Source organism: Pelobates fuscus, chromosome 8, assembly GCF_036172605.1.
Source record: "Pelobates fuscus isolate aPelFus1 chromosome 8, aPelFus1.pri, whole genome shotgun sequence".
NCBI lineage: Eukaryota > Metazoa > Chordata > Amphibia > Anura > Pelobatidae > Pelobates > Pelobates fuscus.
This window is the reverse complement of record NC_086324.1, coordinates 163,550,553-163,576,506: the sequence shown is the minus strand read 5'-3', so window position 1 is coordinate 163,576,506 and position 25,954 is coordinate 163,550,553. Positions and strand designations below refer to the sequence as shown.

Below are 25,954 nucleotides of genomic sequence, written 5' to 3'. Positions count from 1 at the left end.
GCTATGACAACGTTCTTACCAACTGCCAGGCTGTTGAAAGCTCCCACAATCTGAGTACTGCACATGGCCTCCAGACGATTTTTTAAGGCTTCCAGATAGACACATTTTTCTGAGTAGTCGGGTGTATCTACAAGCATCGTGAGACTCACTTGCATACTTGTCAACTTTCCTGAGATCAAGGTGATGTTCTGAAAGAAAGTGGGGCCGGTTACATGTGGACGTCTATGTCATTATTTCAAGTACATGAAGTACTTAATATACTCACAACTGAATACACAACTATCGCTACACTTATGTCTAACCCAAGGGAAAATCAGTCTGTTGTGAATACCAATATGATGCCGAATTAAAAAGCAACACACAGCCTTGAAAAACATAGATTTTGGGGCAGTATGCCTTCCTTTAATGAAAATGCTGACCAATAGTTATAACCTGATATATCTTTCCTATCAGAAGTCAGGAAAATAAAACTCCATAGTTTGTAGTAAGATTCACTATGTGAGATGAGTATTGTAAATACTGAGAGAGTTATAAAACAGCTGCTAATAGGCCAACACTGATGAAGTGGAATCTGGGGAAATCACTCTGAAATACTGGATTCGGCAAGAACAGTCTATTGGTTTCTTTGGTGACTTAACGTATTCAGTTGTGGTAGATTTTAATTCTTCCAAGGTTATAATAAATCCCTCTTTTGAGCACTGACGTTTTGCCTGTGGGGAAACAAGTGCCTGATTATGGAACCGTGCCAAGCACCTCGCATCAATCAAATCAAAGGACTTTCCAGTATTCTTTAAAACATTAGATATCAGAGGCCACTTGTACAAATGATGCAATTATAAAAAGATATATAAAAATAAAAATGGAAACATAATCACCAATTTACAGGACTGCTTGTGTGATAGTGACATTCGGTTGATAGCCACTGGTTATTTATTAACAACATTCAAAACCAAACAAAATTTGAACTGTGACTGTCTTGGCTATAAATGGAGCAGACACAAATAGTCTTCAGTAAGCATCTGGAACGTACCTGAGTTTTAAAGGTTTCTTCTATGTCGGCGCTTAAAGTGCTCCACTTATCAGCTTCCTGCAGGGACTCCGCTGCCAGCTGCATACGTGACTTTACTTTATCCATTTCTACCAGCACCTGGACAAAGAGAAGTAATATCAGGAAATAAAGAAGATTCTGTTCTAAGGGCTGGATCTATGGACTTTACGCCTACCTGCATAGACTGGGCAGTATCTTGCTCAAACTTCTTGATGTCTTCTTTCACGAGGATCATTTGTTCTTTCAGGAATGCAGCTTCCTGCCGTAGAGCTTCCACATCTCGTAGCACACGGGGCATATTCTGCAAGGCCTGGTGGCTGGTCTCTGCCAAGAAACGTGTGGCCATACCGTTATGCTACCAGACATAGACCATGAAAAGAAAAGGAATATTTAGCTGTATAGCCTCATTACCTTCCACAGAATTGTTCACCTCCTGGATGAATAGTTGCAGTTTCATGACCAAGGTTGCAGCATGGGCATCCACCTTCCCTGGGGCATCCTTCTGGACAGATTTAAAGGCTGTATTAACCCATTCTTTAACCTCAAAGTCTTCCGCAAGAAACCTTGAAAAATCCATTGCATGAATGAAACCCCAACCTGTTGTAAGGAAGACAGCATTAGAGTCACACCTGCTGTGTGCTAACCATGCTCATATATACATTTCACATTAAACGTGTCATTTATGGTTGTTTGTAGGCTGCAAAAGAGGAGACTATCAAATTAAATTACACCTTCCATAATTCTAAGCCAGGCAATATCTTCTCTGTGTAAACTATGGGAGTTGTCGGTCAAGACCAAAACAAGCCAGCATAGCCGCTCGATTACATTCATTAAAACCTATTCGTCATATACTGTGTTTGGTAGCAAAACTTTAGATATTTTTTATTTCACTGACGTGCTGGATAGAAAGGAAAGGGAGCTACCCGAGCTGCAGCTCCAATAAGAAGCTCACGATTTTGTAATAAACTCAGGAGAGTCTGAGGAAAAGACAAAACCCTCCCGAGTTCCACTGACGGGAAAGCCAGGGTTTACTTTAGTCATATTAGCAGTTAGTGCATCCTATATCGTGTCCCATAGGAATAAACTCAGGGTTTGGGGGACTCGATGCCTAACTATACAATCCTTAATAATACGCGCACTAAAACAATAAAACCTGGGCGCCATAGGCAAATTGGTCTCCAATCTTAAATATCACAGGGACAGTCTAACCAAGCTTTGCTCCTCAGCCATGAATAATAATCACAATAGGAATAATAATCACTGCCATGTTTGCTGGAATAAAAGCTAAGTACCGTAACTAGCGTTACACAGGGAATCATGGCTATAAACACACTGCAATCCATACTGAGCTGGGATTTGTGGCTGTAAACACACTGCAATCCATACTGAGCTGGGAATCACGGCTATGAACACACTGCAATCCATACTGAGCTGGGAATCATGGCTATAAACACACTGCAATCCATACTGAGTGGGGAATCACGGCTATAAACACACTGCCATCCATACTGAGCTGGGAATCATGGCTATAAACACACTGCAATCCATACTGAGCTGGGAATCATGGCTGTAAACACACTGCCATCCATACTGAGCTGGGAATCATGGCTATAAACACACTGCAATCCATACTGAGCTGGGAATCATGGCTATAAACACACTGCAATCCATACTGAGCTGGGAATCACGGCTATAAACACACTGCCATCCATACTGAGTGGGGAATCACGGCTATAAACACACTGCCATCCATACTGAGTGGGGAATCACGGCTATAAACACACTGCAATCCATACTGAGCTGGGAATCATGGCTATAAACACACTGCAATCCATACTGAGCTGGGAATCATGGCTATGAACACACTGCAATCCATACTGAGCTGGGAATCATGGCTATAAACACACTGCAATCCATACTGAGCTGGGAATCACGGCTATAAACACACTGCAATCCATACTGAGCTGGGAATCATGGCTATAAACACACTGCAATCTATACTGAGCTGGGAATCATGGCTATAAACACACTGCAATCCATACTGATCTGGGAATCATGGCTATGAACACACTGCAATCCATACTGAGCTGGGAATCATGGCTGTAAACACACTGCAATCCATACTGAGTGGGGAATCACGGCTATAAACACACTGCAATCCATACTGAGCTGGGAATCACGGCTATAAACACCCTGCAATCCATACTGAGCTGGGAATCATGGCTATAAACACACTGCAATCCATACTGAGCTGGGAATCACGGCTATAAACACACTGCAATCCATACTGAGCTGGGAATCACGGCTATAAACACACTGCAATCCATACTGAGCTGGGAATCATGGCTATAAACACACTGCAATCCATACTGAGCTGGGAATCATGGCTATGAACACACTGCAATCCATACTGAGCTGGGAATCATGGCTATAAACACACTGCAATCCATACTGAGCTGGGAATCACGGCTATAAACACACTGCAATCCATACTGAGTGGGGAATCATGGCTATAAACACACTGCAATCCATACTGAGCTGGGAATCACGGCTATAAACACACTGCAATCCATACTGAGCTGGGAATCATGGCTATGAACACACTGCAATCCATACTGAGCTGGGAATCACGGCTATAAACACACTGCAATCCACACTGAGCTGGGAATCATGGCTATAAACACACTGCAATCCATACTGAGCTGGGAATCATGGCTATAAACACACTGCAATCCATACTGAGCTGGGAATCATGGCTATAAACACACTGCAATCCATACTGAGCTGGGAATCGTGGCTATAAACACACTGCAATCCATACTGAGCTGGGAATCATGGCTATAAACACACTGCAATCCATACTGAGCTGGGAATCACGGCTATAAACACACTGCAATCCACACTGAGCTGGGAATCATGGCTATAAACACACTGCAATCCATACTGAGCTGGGAATCATGGCTATAAACACACTGCAATCCATACTGAGCTGGGAATCACGGCTATAAACACACTGCAATCCATACTGAGCTGGGAATCGTGGCTATAAACACACTGCAATCCATACTGAGCTGGGAATCATGGCTATAAACACACTGCAATCCATACTGAGCTGGGAATCACGGCTATAAACACACTGCAATCCATACTGAGTGGGGAATCACGGCTATAAACACACTGCCATCCATACTGAGTGGGGAATCACGGCTATAAACACACTGCAATCCATACTGAGCTGGGAATCATGGCTATAACACACTGCAATCCATACTGAGCTGGGAATCATGGCTATAAACACACTGCAATCCATACTGAGGTGGGAATCGTGGCTGTAAACACACTGCAATCCATACTGAGCTGGGAATCACGGCTATAAACACACTGCAATCCATACTGAGCTGGGAATCATGGCTATAAACACACTGCAATCCATACTGAGCTGGGAATCATGGCTATAAACACACTGCAATCCATACTGAGCTGGGAATCATGGCTATAAACACACTGCAATCCATACTGAGCTGGGAATCACGGCTATAAACACACTGCAATCCATACTGAGCTGGGAATCATGGCTATAAACACACTGCAATCCATACTGAGCTGGGAATCACGGCTATAAACACACTGCAATCCATACTGAGCTGGGAATCATGGCTATGAACACACTGCAATCCATACTGAGCTGGGAATCATGGCTATAAACACACTGCAATCCATACTGAGCTGGGAATCATGGCTATAAACACACTGCAATCCACACTGAGCTGGGAATCATGGCTATAAACACACTGCAATCCATACTGAGCTGGGAATCATGGCTATAACACACTGCAATCCATACTGAGCTGGGAATCATGGCTATAACACACTGCAATCCATACTGAGCTGGGAATCATGGCTATGAACACACTGCAATCCATACTGAGCTAGGAATCATGGCTATAAACACACTGCAATCCATACTGAGCTGGGAATCATGGCTATAAACACACTGCAATCCATACTGAGCTGGGAATCATGGCTATAAACACACTGCAATCCATACTGAGCTGGGAATCATGGCTATAAACACACTGCAATCCATACTGAGCTGGGAATCATGGCTATAAACACACTGCAATCCATACTGAGCTGGGAATCACGGCTATAAACACACTGCAATCCATACTGAGCTGGGAATCATGGCTATAAACACACTGCAATCCTTACTGAGCTGGGAATCATGGCTATAAACACACTGCAATCCATACTGAGCTGGGAATCATGGTTATGTACTGAGCTCTAGTTTATTCAGTAAGGGGACAGACCGTAAACTGAGCAGGGGACATACTAAAAGGGCATTCAATTGTGTTATTCACCCCTTGTCATTCCATAGAAAACAATGATAATCCCTCTTAATCTCGATTTTAAAAATTGCCACTGAACTCGGAGTATGCCAGCAAAAGATTTACTTAATATGTTTCAAGGTTCAAATTCCAAGTCACGTATTGCTTCCCATTATACTCTATGGGCATTCCATTGTATCATTCACCTGTCATTCCATAGAAAAATGCTATAATCCCAGTTACTTTTAATTTTACAATCTGCTGCTGTACTTGGGGAACACCTGTGGTAAAGATGAATTTGCTAAATAATAATAATAATAATAATAACAAGGTATTTAACCAGGAAAGGTACATTCAGATTGCTCTGGTTTCCAAGTACGTCCTGATAAAAGTTAATTTGCTATATGACACAGTTTTACCTGCAAATGAGTTTATGTGTTGCCTCCCATTATACTCTATGGGCATTCTCTTTAGTCATTCACCATTGTCATTCCATAGAAAACAATGATAATCCCACCTAATCTCAATTCTAAAAATTGACACTAAACTCTGAGTATGCCAGCAAAAGATTTATTTTATATGTCTAATAGTTTTGTCTCTAATTTAAAGTTTGTTTCCATTATTCTCTATGGGCGTTCCTTATACTTCCATTATTGTATATGGGCGTTCCTTATACTTCCATTATTGTCTATGGGCATTCCACTGCCATGTTAAAGGGACTCTCCAGTGCCAGGAAAACAAACCGATTTCCTGGCACTGCAGGTCCCCTCTCCCTCCCCTCCCACCCCTTCAGTGACTTACCTGTATAGAGCGCCGATGTCCCTCAGCGCTGGGTCAGGGTCTGCCCACGCTCCTCCCCCGCCGACGTCATCCAGCAGGGGAGACCTATTGTGCATGCGCGGCCCCCGTGGGGGAAACATAATGTGTATGCACGACAATGCCGCGCACGCGCAATAGACCTCCCCATAGGAAAGCATTGAGCTTTCCTATGGGGATTGCAGCGACGCTGGAGGTCTTCAAATAGCGTGAGGACATCCAGCGACGCTATAGCACACGAAATGTAGACAGCCACTAGAGGTGGAGTTAACCCTGCAAGTTAATTATTGCAGTTTATAAAAAAAACTGCAATAATTACACTTGCAGGGTTAAGGGTGATGGGAGTTGCCACCCAGACCATTCCAATTGGGAGAAGTGGTCTGGGTGCCTGGAGTGTCCTTTTAATTCACCTACAACTGCTGTTTGGTATCCTAGCACTAGGTGGCAGTATGGCAGTTGGGTATAATTATAGACGGCCTGGAGTGTCCCTTTAAGTGCTTTAGGAATCCGGAGTGTCTCTTTACAGTCTATGGGCATTTCATGCCCTGTTACAGTCTATGGGCATTTCATGCCCTGTTACAGTCTATGGGCATTTCATGCCCTGTTACAGTCTATGGGCATTCCGCTGCCCTGTTACAGTCTATGGGCATTCCATGCCATGTTACAGTCTATGGGCATTCCATGCCATGTTACAGTCTATGGGCATTCCGCTGCCCTGTTACAGTCTATGGGCATTCCATGCCATGTTACAGTCTATGGGCATTCCGCTGCCATGTTACAGTCTATGGGCATTCCATGCCCTGTTACAGTCTATGAGCATTCCACGCCCTGTTACAGTCTATGGGCATTCCATGCCATGTTACAGTCTATGGGCATTTCATGCCCTGTTACAGTCTATGGGCATTCCATGCCCTGTTACAGTCTATGGGCATTCCATGCCCTGTTACAGTCTATGGGCATTCTATGCCCTGTTACAGTCTGTGGGCATTCCATGCCCTGTTACAGTATGTGGGCATCCTATGCCCTGTTACAGTATGTGGGCATTCCATGTCCTGTTACAGTCTATGGGCATTCCATGCCCTGTTACAGTCTATGGGCATTCCATGCCCTGTTACAGTCTATGGGCATTCCATGCCCTGTTACAGTCTATGGGCATTCCGCTGCCATGTTACAGTCTATGGGCATTCCATGCCCTGTTAAAGTCTATGGGCATTCCATGCCATGTTACAGTCTATGGGCATTCCGCTGCCATGTTACAGTCTATGGGCATTCCATGCCCTGTTACAGTCTATGGGCATTCCATGCCATGTTACAGTCTATGGGCATTCCATGCCCTGTTACAGTCTATGGGTATTCCATGCCATGTTACAGTCTATGGGCATTCCATGCCATGTTACAGTCTATGGGCATTCCATGCCATGTTACAGTCTATGGGCATTCCACGCCCTGTTACAGTCTATGGGCATTCCATGCCATGTTACAGTCTATGGGCATTGCATGCCCTGTTACAGTCTATGGGCATTCCATGCCATGTTACAGTCTATGGGCATTCCACGCCCTGTTACAGTCTATGGGCATTCCACGCCCTGTTACAGTCTATGGGCATTCCATGCCATGTTACAGTCTATGGGCATTCCATGCCCTGTTACAGTCTATGGGCATTCCATGCCCTGTTACAGTCTATGGGCATTGCATGCCCTGTTACAGTCTATGGGCATTCCATGCCATGTTACAGTCTATGGGCTTTCCACGCCATGTTACAGTCTATGGGCATGGAATGCCCTGTTACAGTCTATGGGCATTCCATGCCCTGTTACAGTCTATGGGCATTCCATGCCATGTTACAGTCTATGGGCATTCCATGCCATGTTACAGTCTATGGGCATTCCACGCCCTGTTACAGTCTATGGGCATTCCATGCCATGTTACAGTCTATGGGCATTGCATGCCCTGTTACAGTCTATGGGCATTCCATGCCATGTTACAGTCTATGGGCATTCCATGCCCTGTTACAGTCTATGGGCATTCCACGCCCTGTTACAGTCTATGGGCATTCCATGCCATGTTACAGTCTATGGGCATTCCATGCCCTGTTACAGTCTATGGGCATTGCATGCCCTGTTACAGTCTATGGGCATTCCATGCCATGTTACAGTCTATGGGCTTTCCACGCCATGTTACAGTCTATGGGCATTCCATGCCATGTTACAGTCTATGGGCATTCCACGCCCTGTTACAGTCTATGGGCATTCCATGCCATGTTACAGTCTATGGGCATTGCATGCCCTGTTACAGTCTATGGGCATTCCATGCCCTGTTACAGTCTATGGGCATTCCATGCCCTGTTACAGTCTATGGGCATTCCACGCCCTGTTACAGTCTATGGGCATTCCATGCCATGTTACAGTCTATGGGCATTCCACGCCATGTTACAGTCTGTGGGCATTCCATGCCCTGTTACAGTCTGTGGGCATTCCATACCCTGTTACAGTCTATGGGCATTCCATACCCTGTTACAGTCTATGGGCATTCCATGCCATGTTACAGTCTATGGGCATTCCATGCCCTGTTACAGTCTATGGGCATTGCATGCCCTGTTACAGTCTATGGGCATTCCATGCCATGTTACAGTCTATGGGCTTTCCACGCCATGTTACAGTCTATGGGCATGGAATGCCCTGTTACAGTCTATGGGCATTCTATGCTGTTATTCCTTTTAGTTTGTCCCCTGAGCAGCTCCTCTAGGTCTCATTTTCCATAACACATAATAATAATACCCTACCGGTCACCACAAGCAGCGCCGCCCTATGGCCAGCCGCGGGCACTGCACTCCCGGGGTTCCACACCGGTCACGGTACCGATCCTCCAGCCGCAGAGCTGTCACGGTTACACTTCCGGATTGGCCACGGGAGCCATGGTGACACGACGAGTGACGTCACGTCCGATGCGCTCTGTAAACTCGCAACGTGGAAACACAGGCAGCGCGCCGTTCGTTCCGGCTTTAGGAGAATCATAGAACGTTCCATATAGTGAGCTGAACATTCCTTGCCCATCACATGGTGAGAGCAGCTAAAACCAAAACTGGCCTTTCTCAGTGTGAAATATTAACAGGTGGCAACAGATAGTGGGAGCTATTTATATATACAGATTATATTTATTGCTTTTAAACCTCATTCTCTAAATAAAAATAATCCTTGGTGGAATGAAGTATGTGTGTTTGCAGTTTACCCTTTTCAGGTTCCATTCCCTTAAAGCAAAAGAAGTAAAAGATTAACAAAACTTTAATAACTTCCTCTGCCATTCTCCAGGTTTGTATGGAATTTCCAATAATCAAATTCTACAATATGTGCAGAAAATGTCTCTAACTTACTATTACAAATCCTATTGTGTTCATCCAGAATGTGAGAGTTTCAGATGTCAGTCTGTTTAATAATCAAATGCGATTCATTTATAGAGAGAACAAAATACCGAGAGGGTATACGGTGACGTGTGTTTATGAGAAATTAATGGCAGTTTCTGGAGACATAAAACTACATATATTCTTGCGGTGTACAGAAAATGTTGTGCATTCTACAGTTTTGTCAATGTTTCGGTGTGCATGTACAAAAAAAATCATATGTTATAAACTGGCAAAACCTCATACTAGGATCACAAAGTTCAAAACATCTGTTGGAGTCTTGCTTATGTAAATGTATGCTGTGTGTAGCAAACTTGGTGTAATCCTGCAATTTGCAAACGATGTCTTGGATCATCAGGAACAGAATGAGGAGGCTCACAGAAACCAAAAGTTCCCACCACTTACCTGCCTTTACAATGTTACCGAAAGCAGTAAGATTTTACAACGTATTTATAAATACAAAACACCACTGTAATCACATTTCTGACATACCACGCAGAAGCTGATTTATACTAAGAATCATTTATTGATAATGATCTATTTATAGTTTTATTGGCATGAAGTCAGTGTAAGATTGCCAGATGTTCTGCCACTGAAACATTTCACAAGTGATCACCAGAAAACTTTAGCCGAATAAATGTATTAAGCAGCAGGTATTCAGGCGCAGACCAACGTAGACACCATTGTCATATTCAGTTAATGAGAGCATTTTGAATCCGCACGACAGATTCCGTTGGTCCCAGTGACAATATCATCTCTGCTACACTAGGGCCGTGCTATGGGAAGAAAAAACAGAGCATGATCCAGCCTCATTGTGGCAATATGGTTCAAGTACATCAACACGATAAATAACGCTACATTTCAGAAGTATATAAATATCCAATGATGGTAAGATCAGAGTACATATTGAGACCTCCTATCCAAAATGTAACACTTGTGGAATGAAAAAGGAAGACTTAGAAGGGAAAAAAAAGTAGGTTTTATTTTTTTTAATGTCCTATTTCTTCTTAACATTTTCAATTGATGGACTTAATAATTGGGGAAGAATGTATTCACATTAAGCAATTTATTTGTCTGTGTTTCTTGTATACTATGGACATTCGAGACAGTTGTATGAGGTCCTGGTGTTGGATTTTATTTCTTAGAAACTGTTTTAATCCAACCAATTTGACTTCCCATTTATAATCCATCAACTAAATAATAGACAAGCAATAGAAAATGTGTATAGTTTACTCAGCAGCAATAAAGAAGCGGCTGAACATTGTCAGTCTGTGATCTCGCGTGCAATTTTATGGAAACATGATTTAATTTTTAAATATTACTGTTTAGGATGTCGGAGTCATTGATTTAAAAAAAAAATCCAAAAAAAATATCTATATTTTACATTTTGAACAGTTGTCAATTTAGTGCTATATTAACAGTGTGAGTCAAGACGTACCTGTTGGCCACTGAGTGTCATGCGGAGAAGTTTCATGGCAGCGCTGTACTTTGTGCCTTCCAACCGCTGCAAATGGCTTCTCAGTTCTTCATTTAACTCTTCCAAAGTAAAATCATTGTAGCGATCCTGCAGGAGTCTATATGTAAAATAATACATGCTGTAAAACACTAACTACAGCGCCGCTAGTCAGTTCTCATGTTTCGTGAAGTGTGTGTAAGTGACAGAATTCATCAGATAAAATGCAGACTGAATAGAGTAAAATATTCCAAAGGACAGAATGGACAGGGACGTGACCAGGTCAACAACCACTTGGATTGTTCACTAAACTCTCTAAACCATTATTTCCTGCTCACTTTGGCCTAAAATGTTACATTTCCTGGTTAATTCCGCCTTCGTGAATAACCCTGGAAGAGCACCGTGCATCTACCGTGCTACTGTTTAAATGTCTAATAAAGTGTCTGTCCTTTGCATCAGGCCAGCGCTGGTGGTGTGCAGGACAATAGTACCAGCCATTCTCGGGATTGGTGCATAGGATGTCTGCAGCCAGCAGTAAAAACTCGGAAAACATGGCATTTAATTGTTTGTTCAGCCCCGTTTGGAACCACTATTAAATCAGTGTCCAGAGTTATACAGCTTTATCACATTAATGATTAAATTCATATGAGAACACAACATGTACCAGAGAGTGCTAATTGTTTAAAGAATGAATGACTGTGTGGAATCAGAAAAATTTTCCCACTTGTAAACACGTAGGAAGAGACCTTTGAAGATTAACAGATCCAGGTATAATTGCACTAATAAATCTTATCAAGGTAAGAGGCTAATTGCTCCCTAAAAGCAGTGCAGCCCCAAAGAGCGGAAGGGGGAAGGACTGAGTTCTACACCACCTCCCCAGCCAGAGAAGAGGGGTTTCACCTAACGTGCAGGCAGTAAATCGCCAAAACCAAAGAGTTTGCAGGTTTGGCCGTAATACACACCGTACAGCTAGCACTCCAATCTCTGTTGCCTTATGTGACAGTCTCTGCAGCTCTTCTTTAGGGACAGAGGGTCGAATCCACAGGTAGGAGTATTCAGGAGATATGAGGTCTGTCAGTCGGCACAAATGTCCCTAAAAGAAAAACAAATACAGCTTTATATATTTAAATGGTCTCAAACATTTATTGAAATACTAGTCATTTCATATGGCACTGACAACATTTTCTGTCCGTAAGGCATTGCAAAACAATGATCTCATCAGGCTAAAGGACAATTATTGAAATGAATAAATCTGCTTAAAAGCTTACTCAAAGACCTGGAGACTATATGTGCAGCGTTTAACTTTGAAACACTGCACATCGAAACCTTCGCTGCAGGAGGTATAACTCCAACTCCTTTAGCACTGTCGGGCCTTTATTTTTACAATGCTGTCTTAGCAATAGTGAATTATTATAATAAAAACTGAAGCAGGTATATAAGTACTGCTCTCACATTTTGTACGGGGCTGGTGAATATGAATTCTAGGCTGGCTAATGTTAATACTGTGTATATTTCTATGCACAGAATGTCATTCACTATCTAAGAGCAGTCAGCTGACGCTAGCAGCCAATGAATGAGTGGCAGAATCGTCATCTGTTTTTTGTAATTCTGCAGAAGGATATAAGTCACCCAGCACCAGAGGAGACCAGGAGCCTAGCAAGGGTCCAGATATGAAGGAAAACTTTGCAAAATAGTTTTACCCCGTTACCAGGAAATGGGGTCAGGATACTCCTGTCATCATAACCAGTACAGCTGGCTGTAGTGGTTATGATGCTTGTAGAAACCCTTTAACAGATAAGGGGGGGGGGGAAAATTAGATATTTCTAACAACACGAGGTCTGAGCCATTTTTAAAGTGCAGACAGTAACACAATGATATGATTATGTTTATAAATCAGGTAATTATCGTTATAAATTTTTAATATTAATGATTTTATAAACAGTTTCAAAACATTCTGGCTATGTATTAACAAATAAACCTGAAGAAACAGAATTGTACGTTCCTTGCATACCTTCCGGAGTAACAGAATTCTCTCTATGTATGTCTGGTCCAGCTCCAAATCCCGGTATGTTTCCTTTAACAACACTTGGAGCTGGGTAATTAACTTTATCCTGGTCTTGGGGTTTTCAATTGACTTGGTCAGGTGTATTCTGGCGGTCGAATGAAAGAAAACTTATCTCAGAAGCACTCTGGTAGCCACTTTATAATTACAAAAATGAACGTGGGAATTGGACATGTTGATTCTATTGCAGATCATCAGTATTTAGAATAGTAAAAAAAATGATGTTGGTGTCACAATGGCTATATAACACAGGTTTAAGCGTTTCCACTTCTCTCCCGTTTTGAGGCTCCTTCACACAAAAACGTGGAAAGTGAGGCTTCCCTATGGCTATTTGATATAATCCAAGATTTGTAGAGGCAGAAAACAGCTCAAGTATATACGGACAGGAAGAGCAAGACTCCTAATAGATGGCCTACAAATCACGCCTCTCCAAAAGATCTACACGGCATCCCACAATGTAACAAAGTAAAAATGATAGACTCAACATCATTGAGAGAACGGTCAGCCAACTGGAAATGCAACGTTGCCATTCCCAAACTCGGACGCAATCTGGAAGCTCTCTTGGTTAGTTGGGCCTTGATTTCATTTTTTTGGGATAAACATTTAAAATTATTTAATATTTCGACAAATGTGTGAATCTATTAACTTTTTTTTATCTATCTAAATATATTTCAATTATACATTTGGGGATATTAAAAAAAAAAAAAATAAATACTTTTAAAACGGTTATCCAAAAATAAGAAATGGAGGCATTAGTCTGGTGATTTGTTGTGATCGTCAACTGTACATACCATAACGCACCTGTAACCACATATATTTGGAACTGGCACAAGTGTTTGTTTTTTTTATTTTAAATTTTATTTACAATTGATAAATGTATTTTTACACTGCCCCTTTAGCAATAACGGATTATTATAATACAAACAGAAGTAGGTATATGGGAGTGCTGCTCTCAGATTTTGTACCGGGTCCCTTAAGACCCCAGGTAAACCTTAAATGCCCATAGGATTCATTCTTATTTTGCTACGATGTGTTCAACAATTGCACCCCAAGAAAAGTCATTACTCACACTAACCTATTAAAGTCATTGAGTTTATCCAGATCCAGTAGAGCGAAGTGAGTACTAGTTTTTTCTACTTCGTACTGCTCTGTGAGTATATCCAGAGTACGGCCCATTTGATTTTCTACAAGAAATAAATCCCAAATAAATTATTAATGGGTTTTGTTGAAGACATATTTATTTATATATTTAAAAAAAAAAACATTCCCCCACTAATCAATTTTAACTATAGGAAAAATCATTCCAAGTTCATTTTAAATACATTATATAGATCATTTGTGGGAAAATGTAGTTCTTAAAGCTTGCTTGGTTAGTTTTAGAAACAGGAAGACTCTTAGGAGCATCTCATACTGGTCTGATCTTACACCACTGCCCAGCGCAAGACTTTTGGGATAAGTTGTAAATCACCGAGCAGCATCACATAGGTTGAGTGGAGCTGCTACATGAGCATGAACCCTCCAGTGAGACGGTTGTTCTAGTGCATATGCCACACGTACATGTTTGGAGGATGTCACATTCCTCATAGAGATGCATTGATTCAATGCATGTGTATAAGATGCCGATTGGAGCGCTGCATTTTCCCGCGTATACGCAATAGCATCCCAATGCTTTTCTACAGGAAAGCATTGGATTGGCTGAGATAGTTAAGTTGAATGATCTCAGCCAAGGAGGCGGGCCAGTCACGAGCAGACCCATGCAGAGCTGGAAAAAGGTGAGCAAAATAAGTTTTTAACTTTCCTGACAGGTGGGCCAGGAGCCTAAATATTGCTTTCACAGCTATAGAGACAGGAATACATGTTTGTATTCCTGTCACTAGTGTTCCTTTAAAGAAGAGGGTAAGCAAACAAAATAAAAAAAAAACACAACACATTTTAAAGGGACACCCCACTGTCCAAACACAAAATAAAATAATTAAAAATTAGACTTTAGTAGCTATAACCTCAATAAAAAAACATATATATGCATTTTTTTTCAATAGAAGTATAACAATAAACAGCTAACAAAAGTTGCAGATCTCTGCAGCCTTTGCAATCCCTTCCCCCGCTTCTTCCCCAGCACAGACTTTCTGTGGTTGTCCAATCATGGACTTCGCAATGGAGCTCAATGAGAAATCTTTGCAAGGCAGTTGCTATGGACTAATGAGCGAAACAACCAAGAAGTAAAAGGATATGTTGTCTGATTGACAGCAAGAGGGGTGTAACAAGGAGACTTTTATAAAAGTGCCAATTTCTATTGAAATCTCTTGAAAATGGAAAAAACGGACATGCTCTTGACACATAAAGCAATTCAGCAAGCTAAAGTGATTTAGGAGTCTGGGGTGTCTCTTTAACCCCTTAAGAACACATGACATGTGTGACATGTCATGATTCCCTTTTATTCCAGAAGTTTGGTCCTTAAGGGGTTAAAGTTGTAGCAGCTCTGTCAAGTTTGTTCTTTTAGCACAATCATTCTTTTTTAACCCCTTAAGGACCAAACTTCTGGAATAAAAGGGAATCGTGACATGTCACACATGTCATGTGTCTTTAAGGGGTTAAATCAATAAACCATATTCCATGAGAAGCTGTCAGGGCCAGACCATGTTTAACTGATTACTGTAGCCATAAATAAGTAAAGCAAATAATCATTCCTATGGCAGCCTGGCCCTAATTTTCTACACCACAGAGCATGGATGGTGTCCCATAAGAAATCACTGATGGATCCAGTTGACACAAGGGGAGCATCTGAAGCGTGGACTAATGTACCGTATGCACATGCGGACTGGCTGACTGAGTTTTCAAATTTAGTAACAATAAAAATTCCTGACAATGCGGCTTTAGTTAAACTTTCCAAATAAAACGAAAACCGATCATTTCACGTGTATAGTGCAGTTCTCTAACTCAGTTTTTTGCCCGCTCCAGAACATGGCAATATTTTATTTTTTGCCACGGGCTTGTTTTGTATTTCAGGTTAGTGCATGTAAAAAAATATCTGATGCAACTGATCATTAAAAACCTAATTTCCAAAATGAAATAAAACAGAAATTAAGGGTTCTAAAGTCAATCCAAAAACACAGCATCAAAAAGATAAATCCCACCAGCCAGCCACCCAACGTCTTGGGTGACAATCGACCCTTTTTTGTATTGGCAAAATTAGTCTTTTTGATGCTGTGTTTTTTGTTTTTTAGTATGCTAGGGGCGAATAAACGAAGTCTTATGACTTTACAATGGACAGTGCGTTTTTACTGCTCAGTTGCAATAAATCTTTTTATCTGCACAGTACTTTTCTATAGAGAGGAAGGACACTCCTAGTATGAGCACTCTGTTAATACTGAATACTGTGAGACAATTCTATTAAACAGCCCATGAATAATGTTGAATTTGTGGGAAGAGGTGCTATGTTCTCTGATCTCTGCTTTTTAGGTTTTGCATATCAGGGTTACCAGGAAATCCAGATCCACAGTTCGTGATGAGATCCAACAGGGCATCGGCCAGGTATCCACATTGAGCATAGTGCTGAATAAAAATGTCTCCTTGCCGCTTGGACAGTTTAGTGCCATCTTTGTTGAGTAAGAGAGGAAGATGGGCATATAATGGCGGTTGCCAGTTGAAGGCCTGGTAAAGCTGCAAGTGTTTGGATGTCGAGATGAGCCATTCTGCTCCTCGCAGTACATGACTCACTCCCATGTTGTGATCGTCCACCACATTGGCCATGTGGTACGTGGGGAATCCATCCCCTTTTATAATCACAGGGTCCCCTTCCACACTTGCCACATCGTGCTGAGTCCATCCATAAACTAGATCCCTGAAAGGTTGGGCGCCTTCTTGTAAACTGAATCGGATCACATAAGGGGAACCACTTGACATTTTTTCCTGCACTTGCTTTGTTGTGAGGTGCCGGCAACGGTTATCATATCTTACAGCAGAAAGAGAGGGAGAAAAAAAAAAAAAAATAGTTTAGAAATGGGAGCAATGTAAAAGGAACAAACCTATACTTCTAACAATTTAAAGGGACACTATAGTCCCCTAAACAACTTTAGCTTAATGAAGCAGTTTTAGTGTATAGATCATGCCTCTCAAGTTTCACTGCTCAATTCACTGTTAAATCACTTTGTTTCTGTTTAGGCAGCCCTTGCCAAACCTCCCCTGGCTATGATTCAACATTGACAACCAGCATAACCTACCAGATTTTGTATCCCTGTGGGATTAAATTGGTCTTTACTGTGTTTTATTAATCTATCAACCAGGTACAGCTTGATGTGTCGTATCTTAGATATTGATGTAATTTACATATCTGGTCATACCGAGGGGTCTGTCTGTTTCTAAGAGCATCTTTCTTAAGCAGCTCCAGTCTCTGAGGTGTGCAAAAACAGCGATAGGCCATTCCATTCTCAAGCAGAGTCTGTGCCGCATTCTGATACAGATCCAAGCGTTTAGATTGCTCATATGGGCCGCATGGTCCTCCTTGCCTCGGGCTCTCATCTGGTGGGATCCCTGGATTGCACAGAGAAACCTACTAGTTATATTATATAGGACAACTTACAAGAAAAACTCACCACGCCAAAAAGAAACGGAGGAAAAAGCTAGACAATAAGGTAAAGGAAAAAAGACGAAACTAACTCCCAAAAATCAAGATCTCTAATTAAAATAATCCATACAAATATCATAAGACAAACCAAAAATTACAAAAAGGTGTGACGTTTTAAATGAATACTTATAACTTCCCTGCTAATCTCCCCATCATAATTGGAAATCCTATAAAGGGTTAACTGACTTTATTAAACACTGGCCAATTTATTACCCTAAATAAGTATAAAAAGACGCCCCTAGGTAAAGTGTAGTGCCCACATGGGGTCTGCCAGGTACCGAGTAAGCCATACTGAGTTAATTGGCTGACAGCGTCAATACGTATTAATGTTTATGGAGTTTAGAGTGTTCCTTTAGTTATCCATCATTTAGTAAACTGTGCCTACCTGGCAATTTACTACAGATTTGTGTTTGTGAAGCCAACTTCAGCCTTTCAGAGAGCAGCAAGCAGTATACCAATGTCAACAGATTTACAATATTATGAGGGGGGGATTTAACTATAAATAGGACAATTACAAGAAAACTTACAGGAACGATAGGTTGAAGAGGGCCCTGCTCAAACGAGCTTACAGTCTATAGGAGGTGGGGTGTAAAACACAATAGGACAGGAAATAGCAATCAAATAAGATGGGAGGAAGGCAGAGCTGGAGGAGAGAGTAGAGTGCAGCCCTTTAGGAGAGAGCAAGAGACGGGTATGTAAGGTAGAGGTTACTCTGGGAGGCCATAAGCTTTCCTAAAGAGATGGGTTTTAAGGACTTCTTAAATGATTAAAGACTAGGGGAGAGTCTGATGGCGGTAGGCAGGCTATTCCATAAGAAGGGAGCCGCCCGCGAGAAGTCCTGCAAGCGCGAGTTGGCCGTACGGGTGCGAGCAGGAGAAGGTCACAGGCAGAGCACTAGCTACATTCATCATAGTTCTATATGTAGAAGTAGAACTCCCATAAATACCTGCCCATTCCAGCATGTCCTCAATGCTCTCGGCTGCTCCAGGCACTAGTCGACTTCTATCTGTGTCTTCAAGACGAAGAATAAAGGTCCCGCCATGTTTCTTGGCAAACAGGTAGTTGTATAAGGCTGTACGCAAGCCGCCTAAGTGTAGAAAACCTAAGAAAAGAACAAATCGCGCATGTCATCAATTAGCTGTCTATTTAACATAGTTTATCATTTGGAGTGTTTCTTGTACTTAATAAAATCAGTTTGATTACGAAACTGAAATGTTGATAAATAGAGGTTTAATATTTCTAACTAGTACGTGTGTGTGTGTGTGTTTTAAATCCTTCATTCTTCTATTAACTACTAGTTTTTCACGTTTTTTTAATTGAAAAGTATGTAGGGTACAGATCTCCAAATTAATAATGGGCATTCTTCTAGCTGTAACATAAGGTACAGATCTTTAAATTCATTTACAATGAGGGCTATTTGTATTGCACAGGGAGCAGGATGCAGATATAAAAATATAATAATAATAATAATAACATAATATAATAAATAATAAATATAATAATATAATATATAAAAATATAATTAATTAATAATAAATATAATATATTATAATAATAATATATAAACACATAGAATAAATATTGAATATTATAGGACCCTACCAGTTGGGCTGGGAGCAAATCGGACACGAATTTCCTTCCCTGGCTCCCCTGAACAGCACCTCCTCCCAGGACTTCTTACCAGCTCCAGGACCCGAGACAGGGCTAATGCTCTGACCAGAGGCCTCATATCCCCGGGCTGGCGTGCGTGCCCTTGGCCGAGGAGGGGAGCTGCAGCACGGTCACACGTGCAGGAAGCGCCCGGCTAGCGAACTGCAAAGCATGACAGCCAGACAGCCAATCAGCGACTACTCACAGCTAAGCCCCGCCCACCCAAGGCTTATTCTGCCTCTGTCTCCTGAACTGAAAGTAAAAAGGAATGTTAGTGCCAGAGTGCGCGCCCCCGCCCAGTATGCGCGGTCCCGCGGGTCTATATTCCAAGAGGAGTTGTCCATTTTAAGTAAAGTTTAATATGATTTGTGGATCCTTGCTATAAAAGTTCCTATACACTTTTACCCATAGTTACATTGGTCATTATCAGGGTTATTCACTAAAAGTGCTAATTGTTGGGTATTTAAAGGGAATTTCAAGCCAAATAAAAAAAAATACTAATTTATTTGGGCCTAAAATTGTAAATCCTCTTTGAATTCCCACTAGTTAATTATTGTGTGGGACTGACTGCGTATGAGTTGGTAAAAGCCATTTAGAACGCAGTGCCTGATTTAGGGGGAACCTCTAGCTTTCAGTGAATTTCCATTAACGTCTGCACGGAGAGAGAAAATGGTGATGGACCTAAGGTGCGATTGTATTTTTACATTTATTGCTAATGTCACGATTCTGGGAACCAAAACACGCTAACACACACAGAAAAGGTGCAGTACCGGACCTTAGAGTGGCCGGGCTAAGCACACAAACTATAGTCAGGAGACAAGCCGAGTAAGGGGAACCAGAAGACAGAATATCGAGAGACAAGCCGAGGTCAAAGGGTAGGAGAAAGTCACAAAGTCAGATAAACAAGCCAGAGAGTACGTAACCAGAAGCACAAGTTTCAGTAGCAATACTAGCAAGCAAAGACCACAACAGGGCGCTGAGAGATAGGAAAGGTAAGTATATAAATCCTGTGTTTAATTCTGATTGGATAATTTCCAATCAGAATTAACAATCACACGTGGGAGATATCTATACCTCCCACTGTGATTGAGGCACTGTGCCTTTAACGCCGGCTGACCCCGGCGTTTACAAAAATGGGCGGTCTCCCAGCGTGCAGCGTCATGCATGCTGCCGCTGGGGGACGGAGAGGAAGACGCGGGCGGCATCCGAGGCTGGGAGGATGCCGCCCGCCGAGCGTACGCCGGGAAGGGGACCGCGGACGGCTGGAGGGTGAGTGCTGCGAGCGGACTGCAGCCTCCCCTCGCAGCCGCCTGCGGGATCCTGACAGCTAAAAGCTGGGCTAACCCAAACCACCATAGACCGACGCTGCTCCAAGACTCTACACCAGAATTACTAGAATGGGCTGTTGTTGCATACCTCCCAACATTTCATAATGGGTAATGAGAGACACTTAAATTTTAGGGGCGTGAGTAAGGGTGCAGCTAAAATGTGAAATAGAACAAGAACAAAGTATCTTATTTACACAGACTGATTTCTAAACACATGCTTTCTGTCTGGAGACGCAGAACTTTCCCCATAGAGATGCATTGATTCAATGCGTCTCTGTGAGGAGTTGCAGATTGAGGCAGAGTGGCATTTTGCCGCGCATTCACAATAGCCTCCCGATGCTTTTCTATGGGAAAGCATTGTATTGGCTGAGATGATCAATTTTGATGATCTCAGACAAGGAGACGGATCAGGGGTGGAGCCAGCACTGGCGGGCCTACACAGCACTTAAATAAAATAGTTGACAGGAGGGCCAGGGGCCTAGACATTGCTCTCACAGCTATAGTGACAGGAATACATGTTTGTATTTCTGTCACTATAGTTTTCCTTTAAGTGTTTCAACAAGGGTGTACACCTTATAGGAAAAAGAAAGAATGAGAACAGACAAAAGCTTAGAGAGACTCAATAGCTTGCCCTTCGTCACATCCCCGCTCAGGTCTCAAAATTGTTTTTGCTCACTTGTGCCATTACAGAGAGAACATATCTGAAGCATATCAGACTGGTCCCACCCGTACGGTAGTCCAGATCCGAAATGCCAGCAAGTTCCCTCTGCACGAGGGAACCGAATAGGAACTATATGACACAGCACATGACACATTCAGAAAGTATTTAGACCCTGATCTGGCCTTCATGGCAGGCTGGCCAGAAGGAAGCCTCTACTCACTGCAAGACACATGGAAGCTCACTTGGAATTTGGAAATAAAACACTTAAAATACTCTCGATGAGATGAAATAGTTATAGTGCATAGAGTGTCCATTTAAATAGTCACTCTAAGCAACAGTATAGTTTTCCATATTTGCAAATATAATTCTGCCCATAACAGCCTTGACGCCGCACAGCTGCCGACAACTATCAACTCTACACTAACACTGATTAAGCTGCCTAGGTGGGGGACGGGGATACACATACTATCTCCTTCAAGCTGAGGGTTTGGATCTCATCCTTCCCTTTTACCATTTAAACCCCCATTCCTGTGTCTTCTTTTTTCTTGTTTTTTTCTTACATGCTTCTTCTTCGTTCTTTTTTCATCTTGCCCTCTATTTTTTTCTTTCTATTTCTCATACCACCTTTGTGGCTCTCCTTTACTCCCTGACTTCATGTTTCCCGTTGCAGCTGCATAGTTTACTTTTAAGGAACAATATAATGTCAAGAATGCAAACCTGTATTCCTGACACTGTAGGTCTATATAGCTGTTAAGCCCCACGGCCCCACCTTGGCGCAGGATTTAAAAAAAAAAAAGGCGATTTTCCTGCGCGTCTGCTGCGGTTGGCATGGCCCTCTTGGCTGAGATCGGTCCGATAGGAAAGCATTGGGAGGCTATTGGCATGCGCGGCAAAACATTGCTCTGTGCCAGTCAACATCTTCTCCATGCAGATTGTGAAGACGCTGAATGTTAGTGCTGCATGTTGTGAGGCACTGACCCAAGAAGCACCTCTATTGGCCGTCTGCGTGACTGCACCTAGGCAGTAATGTAAACACTGCCTTTTCTCTGAAAAGGCAGTGTTTACATTAAAAAAGGGACAGGCAGTAAGCACCAAAACAACTACACTAAGCTTTAGTTGCTCTAGTGACTATAATGTCCCTTTAACTGGTCCCTGTTACACAGACCTTTAGCTTCTTGTCAAATCTTTCGGTCTGTGGAAATTTACCTAGCTGTCTTAAATGTCTTTCTTCTTTGGGTTCATACATATTAAATATCTTGCCTTTAGTTGGCACTTTGTCCTTCAATGTGCTTTGGCCATTTTTGCATACTATTGTGTATGTACCACTTCATTCTGTTGAATAAAAGTTTAATCATAAAAGTAAAGTAAACTGAAGCATTGGAAAGCAAAAAAAACAGATATTAGTGTAAAATATAATGTAGAAAAGAACATTGTTCTTGTTGTACATTACATTTTAGTTGCATAAATTATCACACCCCTACTTACACCACTAAAAGGAAAGTATCACTCAATGTTCCTTTGAAATCTTGGGAGGAATGCAGATACAGAAATACTATGATATTGTTCTATATGTATATATTATGTACGAGTAGTATTCAAATATATTGTCACATTGCTACCAAAGGTCATATCACTATAAATGTATTCATATAGTAACTGGCAGGGAATCCCCACCTGCCTATAGAAATTTGAGACACCTCGAGGCAGTTTTTATAAGACTGCTTGAGTTTGAATCTCTAGGGTGGAAAAAGTCCCTAAAATGTTGTCCTGCGTCTCCAATTGGGAATAAAAGTTACAAAAATCCCAGCGTGTCTGGGAGATCATTTATTTTAATCGATACCGTGGCTTGCGACAGACCTGGACTCGAAAACCACCCGAGGTAATAATATTGGGCTAATGGGAATCTTCCCTTTGAAAGCGTGCATTTCATATTATTGATATATAGAGTTAAAGGGACACTCCAGGCACCCAGACTGCAATAATTACCTTGCAGGGTTAACTCCTCCTCGTGTGGCTGTCTACTAGACAGCCACTAGAGGGCACTTCCTGGTCCATAGCACAAGTTTGTACTATAGCGTCGCTGGACGTCCTCATGCTGTGTGAGGACCTCCAGCGTCGCTAAAATCCCCATAGGAAAGCATTGAAAAGCATTTTCAATGCTTTCCTATAGAGAGGTCTAATGCGCGTGTGCGGCATTGCTGCTCATTCGAATTAGGTCTCCCCCGCCGGATGACGTGATGAAGGGGAGGAGCGGCGGCGGACCAAGAAGCAGCGACGAGGGACATCGTCGCTTCCTGTGGTAAGTGACGGAAGGGGTTTTCACCCCTTCAGCAACCGGGGGTGGGAGGGAGAGGGGACCTGTTTTCCTGGCACTGGAGAGTCCCTTTAAGGATTTACATGGTTACTAAAGGGAGGATTTTCAGGAATTCAGCTAGAAAGTCAGCTATGTTTCCAGTTTGGCCAATTTGGTCTAAAAGTTTAAATTCACATTGTCATCCTGATTATTCTCACTTTGGTGAATAACTCTGTAAAAAAGTAAATTGTGAAGATTGGACATTCATAAAACCTATTAACAAAAAGATTTTTGAAGACAAACAAGGTCATTCACTAACATAAGAACTCAAAGTGATTTTCAAAGTAAAATTCACATTTAAGATCAATATAGACAAACTGGAAAAAATGTTTAAAAGGATCCGATAGTGCCAGGAAAACAAACCAGTCAGCTCCCGATTGGAGCTGAATGTGCATGCGTGGCCAGAGGCGCGAGCGCGCATTCAAATCCGCCCATAGGAAAGCATTTCAGTGCGATTTTCTAACTGAGAAACGTGAAAGCGGCCTCTAGTGGCTGTCAGGGAGACAGCCACTAGAGGCTGGGTTAACCCTGCAATGTAAACATAACAGTTTCTCTAAACTGCTATGTTTTTAGCTGCAGGGCTAAAACTAGGGGGGACCTGGCACTCAGACTACTTCATTGACCTGAAGTGGTCTGGGTGCCTATAGTGGTCCTTTAAGTCACCTATGCTTTCAGTTAGGCTACGTTGGCCTTAAAGTTGAAATTCACTTTGAATTCTCACTTTGGTATAGAATATTTGATACAGTACTAACCTCAACATCTGAGGAAAGGGATTTAGGAGTAATTATTTCAGATGACTTAAAGGTAGGCAGACAATGTAATAGAGCAGCCGGAAATGCGAGCAGACATCTTAGTTGTATAGTGAGAGATATTAGCAGTAGAAAGAGGGAAGTGCTCATGCCATTGTACAGAACACTGGTGAGATCTCACTTGGAGTATTGTACGCAGTACTGGAGAACGTATCTTCAGAAGGATATTGATACCCTAGAGAGAGTTCAAAGAAGGGCTAGTAAACTGGTTCATGGATTGTAGAATAAAACTTACCAGGAAAGGTTAAAGGAACTTAACATGTATAGCTTGGAGGAAAGACGAGATAGGGGGGATATGATAGAAACATTTAAATACATAAAGGGAATCAACACAGTAAAGGAGGAGACTATATTTAAAAGAAGAAAAACTACCACAACAAGAGGGCATAGTCTTAAATTAGAGGGGTAAAGGTTTAAAAATAATTTCAGGAAGTATAACTTTACTAAGAGGGTAGTGGATGCCTGGAATAGCGGAATAGAGGTTAACACAGTGAGGGAGTTTAAGCATGCGTGGGATAGGCATAAGGCTATCCTAACTATAACATAAGGCCAGGGACTAATGAAAGTATTTAGAAAATTGGGCAGACTAAATGGGCCGAATGATTCTTATCTGCCGTCAGTGTCACATCCTATGTTTCTATGTCTAGTAAATAACCCTGAAAATCTTCCCGGATCGATACATATTTTAATTGGTCAAATATAGACCGTAGGAATGCTTTGATTTCTAAATTTCACATTTTCATTAATGTAAAAACATAGATATAATAAGAAACCAATGCCAGCTCAATAAATAACCGCGGTGTGGTGTAATGACCCATCACAGCCCAGCTCAGCACTGATACGGAGTATAGTGTAATGACCCATCACAGCCAGACCTGCCCTCATACCGAGTATGGTGTAATGACCCATTACAGCCAGCCTCAGCACTCACAGCCAGGCCCTGCACTGATACCGAGCATGGTGTAATGACCCACCACAGCCAGGCTCAGCACTCACAGCCAGGCCTGCACTGACACAGAGTATGGTGTAATGACCCATCACAGCCAGGCTCAGCATTCACAGCCAGGCCTGTCCTGATACTGAGTATGGTGTAATGGACCATCACAGCCAGGCTCAGCACTCACAGCCAGGCCTGCCCTGATACCGAGTATGGTGTAATGGACCATCACAGCCAGGCTCAGCACTCACAGCCAGGCCTGCCCTGATACCGTGTATGGTGTAATGACCCACCACAGCCAGGCTCAGCACTCACAGCCAGGCCTGTCCTGATACTAAGTATGGTGTAATGACCTATCACAGCCAGGCTCAGCACTCACAGCCAGGCCTGTCCTTATACTGAGTATGGTGTAATGACCCACCACAGCCAGACCTGCCCTGATACGGAGTATGGTGTAATGGCCCACCACAGCCAGGCTCAGCACTCAC

At 42.2% G+C, this 25,954-nt stretch overlaps 2 protein-coding genes across 2 annotated transcripts in view; both read right to left on the bottom strand.

The window, feature by feature from the left end:
- Positions 1 to 9,130, bottom strand: part of COG7 (component of oligomeric golgi complex 7) — a 47,373-nt gene extending 38,243 nt beyond the window's left edge. Inside the window, exons 1-5 of the mRNA XM_063430634.1 lie at positions 8,975 to 9,130; positions 1,460 to 1,645; positions 1,224 to 1,372; positions 1,031 to 1,147; positions 20 to 188 (exon numbers count right to left, since the gene is read on the bottom strand). Of these exons, the coding sequence (XP_063286704.1) occupies positions 20 to 188; positions 1,031 to 1,147; positions 1,224 to 1,372; positions 1,460 to 1,625 (601 nt within the window). The 5' untranslated portion in view covers positions 1,626 to 1,645; positions 8,975 to 9,130. The remainder of the gene's footprint in view (positions 1 to 19; positions 189 to 1,030; positions 1,148 to 1,223; positions 1,373 to 1,459; positions 1,646 to 8,974) is intronic.
- Positions 9,131 to 10,138: 1,008 nt separating this feature from the next.
- On the bottom strand, positions 10,139 to 19,608 carry EARS2 (glutamyl-tRNA synthetase 2, mitochondrial). The gene is made up of 9 exons (XM_063428997.1): positions 19,331 to 19,608; positions 18,675 to 18,830; positions 17,445 to 17,634; positions 16,584 to 17,056; positions 14,180 to 14,288; positions 13,054 to 13,192; positions 12,005 to 12,135; positions 11,028 to 11,163; positions 10,139 to 10,365 (listed from the first exon to the last, which is right to left on the bottom strand). Exons 1-9 carry the CDS (start codon positions 19,455 to 19,457, stop codon positions 10,282 to 10,284), a joined length of 1,545 nt encoding a protein of 514 aa, XP_063285067.1. The 5' UTR covers positions 19,458 to 19,608; the 3' UTR covers positions 10,139 to 10,281.
- Between the last annotated feature and the right edge of the window lie 6,346 nt (positions 19,609 to 25,954).